This window comes from Octopus bimaculoides, chromosome 1 (genome assembly GCF_001194135.2).
Source record: "Octopus bimaculoides isolate UCB-OBI-ISO-001 chromosome 1, ASM119413v2, whole genome shotgun sequence".
Lineage (NCBI taxonomy): Eukaryota > Metazoa > Mollusca > Cephalopoda > Octopoda > Octopodidae > Octopus > Octopus bimaculoides.
In genome coordinates, this window is record NC_068981.1 from 120,925,657 (window position 1) to 120,930,595 (window position 4,939).

The 4,939-nt window shown below is 34.0% G+C and overlaps 1 protein-coding gene across 1 annotated transcript in view; it reads left to right on the forward strand.

Moving 5' to 3' along the window:
* Positions 1–4,939, forward strand: part of LOC106872789 (uncharacterized) — a 423,364-nt gene that overhangs the window by 333,194 nt on the left and 85,231 nt on the right. The window contains exon 10 of the mRNA XM_052969923.1: positions 1,222–1,335. Coding sequence (XP_052825883.1) covers positions 1,222–1,335 — 114 coding nt within the window. The remainder of the gene's footprint in view (positions 1–1,221; positions 1,336–4,939) is intronic.

Consider the following 4,939-nt stretch of genomic DNA (forward strand, 5'->3'; position numbering starts at 1 on the left):
TATATATATATATATATATATATATATATATATATATGCGCACACACATATATATATATATGTGTGTGTGTATATATATATATATATATATATATATAACACTATCAGTGCCATGCAGTGATTAGGAATAAACGAACTTTAGGTTAGCTAAAATATGTCTATGAAATATTTTAACTTCTAAAGGCAAATCCACTGCAGTTACCATGGAGAAAATAATCTCTCTTATGGTAAAAGGTATGAAAACACCATATCTGCCAAGTGCTTCCCTGCCTATTGGATTCCTAGATAGCTGTTCTTGGCTTTGGATATTTTCTTTGCATACAGATAAAAAAAGTAGTTTTCCCTGATATATTTTATGGTCCATTAACCTCTTATCAGATAAGGTTATCTATTTCATTATATGTCAGTGGAAAAAAATCACTCTACAAACATTATGACATTATACTTCAATAAAGTTTTATTTGAATTATAATAATAATAAGATTGTTGTTGTTAATAGCATCAGTTAACTGACCTATGATGAAAAGCCTCATAGACATGATCAACTTGTTTTTTTCCTAGGAATAGTATACCTAGAACTACATTATTTAACCCATTTTATCTCAATGTCTGTAATTGTAGACCTTGCATATTATTTTTTTTCAGAACAGGTTATTGTCATATGCTATACACCTGCATATATATATATATATATATAGGTCTGTTCAATTTATTTTTGGCAGACAATCAGATTATTGGTGTCATTTAAATATTTTAGATTGTTTGCAAACTTGAGAAAATGAAAATCAAGAAAAGACAAGAAATCTTATCCATTTGTTGCAAAACTGTTTTATAAACATGTATTTTTCTTATGTGATGGAGTAAAAGTAATAGATTTGTTCAGAATTACAACACATACTTTGTTTTAATTTTCTGATTTTTAACCCCGTAACATTTCAATGTCTACAAATGAGAAAACAGAAATCCTTTAATTCAATGACGGTGAAATTTCACCAATATCTAAGTTTGATAAAAACAGACTTGAGACCCTAATTTCATAGGTTTTGTTAGATTCCTTCTGCCCTTAGGATAATAAAGGTTAATATGTCCTTGTTTTTAAAGATAGTGGTGTGCTGTGAGGGGGATTCACTTGCAGTTTATTTCTAGTAAATATAGTCAGCTCCTAATGAAAGATATATCTTTAAAAGGTTGCTATAGTGTTTCATTCTTTAATTGTTTCAGCTGAACTACGCACAGGTGTGTTTAGTGGCGTAGGGATGAGACTTCTTCCTGAAGGAGATCCTAGAAGTGAAACGCTTCCAGAACCAAACACCAGCCACATGAGGGAGCTTGCTGGTAAGTATGTTCTCTTCTCTAACAAGTCTTTACCAGTTCAAATATGCTTGGGGCATATTCAAACCCTTAAGAAAGCCATTCACTGTGTTTTGTCATGGAGAAGATTTGTCGCTGTAGACTGTAAATACACTTAAATCAGCTCAGTATTTACACCATTTGTCTGCAACAACAAATTACTCCATGACAAAACAAAGTGAATGGGTTTCTTGCAGGTTGGAATATTCCTCAAGCATATTTGAACTGGAAATAACTTTGTATTTATACACATCACTGCTTAGCACTGCTATTTAGTAATTTATTTGCAGCGAACCACTGATTAGCTCTACCAGTCATTGTACGATGATGGGAATGTCATAAGAGAGACAACCTCTCTTGTCAGCTCACAATGCACCCTTTCCAGTTTCTTTGACTGAAGAGGATATAACCATGCCAAAATGCTTGTATCTCACAGTCTGGGTAGGTGGTGCTGTAAGCTGATCTTAGTGTATGTACACCATTTGTCTACAGCGACAAATTTCTCCAGGACAAAATACAGTCAATGACTTTCTAATGGGTCCAAATATGCCCCAAGCATATTTGAACTGGTATATAATGCACATCACTGCTTAGTGCTGCTATCCTGTGAATTGTTCTCTTTTTTTTTTTATATCAGTCAGAGAATTACTGAAATTCGTTGAAATATTCAGATTGGCTTGATTCTGAATGTTGGCATTGCATGTGATCTTGATATCTAATATTGTTTTAGATTTGAGCACAAAGTCAGTAGTTATGAGAGAAGGGGATTATTTAATCAACTTAAGTGGGATGAAAAGTTGACCTTGGCAGGATTTGAAATCAAAATGTCTAAATTCCACATATTATACTAAAATCTAACTATATATCTATTTGCCCTATATTGATATCTGTAGGTTTGAAAATAAGAAGATAATGCCTGTCATTGAAGTAAAAAAAATTGGCAGCTGGGATGTCCTTTCTGCTTCTCAGCCCACAATTGTGGAGTAGTTATGGTATCCATTGTTGACTCGATAAACTGAAACAAAGAAAGCATCTTATTAAAGGAGAATAACACTGTAGCTAAAATGAGATTGGAATTGTTTGAATTTCTTCTAAATGTTGCTAACATACCCAATGTTATCATCCATAGAATAAGTAGTACACAAGATACCAGTTTTAATACCTAAGACATCTTCAATTTATATGACAAAATGTAGCATAAAAGACCACCTCAAAACCCGACCAAGTATGGCATAACTGGTAGTCTTCTTCACCATTAAATCATCCCTGATAGGAAGAAGTTCTGAAGTTGCTGTCAACAGTGGTATTTATGAAATCAGTGTAAGCATATTCCAGGGATCTGTCCTGGAACCTGCACTCTGCCTGCTGTTTATCAATGATTTACTTGACACAGTAATAAGATCCTTTATTAATATATAAAGAATGCCACACACTTGGACCTAGCAGCAGATCTTCCCGGTGACCTAACTGGGATTGTGTTATAAAGTGAGAAATTGCTTGTATGTAGTATTACATACATGATTAAATAGCTTTTAGTATTTAGTTGTGCCTCTCTTAGCTAAACTAATGAGATTTAAATTTGTCTTAATTAGTAATGTTGATGAAATATATACTAGTCATATATTGGGGATATTTTAGGCTATTCCATAGTTAGTACTATTCTGTTTTCTTTTGGCATTGTATTAAACAGGAATTTCTTTGGATCTAATAATTACTGATTTATAATCTTACCTCAAAGCCTTATATGCTCAGTGAGAAGGTGAAGTCAGGATAATCAATTTTGTACAGGAGCAGTGCCTATTTACTGTTGCTGTTAGTTGGATGAAAGGTGAAGTGAATCTTAGCAGATTTTGAACTTAGAAATGAAAAGACATGTAACTAAATAATACAAGGTATATAACCCACATTCTGACTTCTTGCCACTTCCCCAACTCTTTAATCTAATATTTATTACAAAGTAACTATATTATAACAGTAAGATGAAGTACTGTCAACTCACTAGTAATTTAATGTTTGTTCTAGCTGTCTTGAAAAGTATTACAAAGAAATTTTTCAAAAGTACAACCTGATTACATTCATTAGCGCAATTCCATTATTTGATATTTGTCAAGATCACACTAATTACTTGTGTATAATAAAATCTCAGTTCACTGCCAATCTTCATCTCTCTACAACAAGTATAATATCTGACAGACAAAGATAATGCTGTTAAATATCTGAATACCTGGCAGTTTTCTTTTCTTTACTTTTTGTAGTGTAAAATATTTTGGAAACATCTATGTCATATATTGAATTTGCAAACTTAGTTCTGATGGGAAACTCTCCAGACTGGAGGAGCTAGGGAATGAAGCTTATCCCAACATCTTCTATAGAAGTAATAGTAAAGGGCCAGCCTGGCAACATTCTGTTAGTAAAAGAACAGAGTTTCGAAAAGAGCTTGTCACCAACTTAACTATGTATTTAATTCAAAAGTGGATTGTATATATTTGGAGGAACCTATCCAGCAGCTCACCATTTTTGGGTGGACTTGGCACTTATAGAGATTCAAAATGGACTTCAAGTGCTGGGATCTTTTGGAGGGGATTGCAGAATAAGCCCACCATTGTAGTTGTGCTGCCTCTTTGGCAGCAAATGTACTGTAGATGTCCCAACTCAAAACAGATGTGAATTAAATGCATACAGTGTAACTAAACAAGGAAACTCTTTCAAACAGTCCTATTTGGGGATGGTCAGAAATTTCATGATAGTGATGGCCTTAGAAGCATTAAATGTAACAAGTGATTTGTCTTTTTATTACACAATTCCAGTTAAACTACTGGAAATATCTGCTGCTAGGTCCAAATGTGTGGCATTCTTTATATATATTAATAAAGGAGCTTATTACTGTGTCAAGTAAATCAGACCCTGGAATATGCCTACATCGATTTCCATTCATGGACATCAATATTACACCATTTCTATGGCTTATTAACTTCAGGTACCTGAACAGGATTGCAAATAAATCATTTTGCCAGTCCATGACTTCTGGATGAGATTAGAGGTGAGCTATCTTGCCTGTCCAAGACTTTCAAGTGTTCTAACACCCAGTGCTTTGAGAGAGTATTCTCTACCAAACAAGATCACAGCCTACGAGCAAATATGCTAGGCATATTCATTAAGTATATGTGGTTGATAATGTTTATTACACTGGCTAATGACACACTGTTTGTGTCTAATTAGTGTTTTTGATGGGGAGGTCATCACTTCCATCTCTAGCCTTATGTGATACACACAGTCTTGGGTTTATCATGTGTATCATGTAAGGCTAGAGATGGGAGCAATGACCTCCCTTGCAAATACTAATCAGACACAGACAGTGTGTCATTAGCCAGCTGGAGGAGATGTCTTCCTGGGGCTAAAAACAACAGTAACATAGTCCTCTATGGGACTGCCACATTTAGTTGGCAAATGTATTTTATGATTTCGTACTGTTACTGTTTACCTCTCACTCAGAGATTTAATATCGCCTATATATGTGTGTGTGTGTGTGTGTGTGTGTGTGTGTGTGTGTGTGTGTGTGTATATATATATATATATATATATATATATA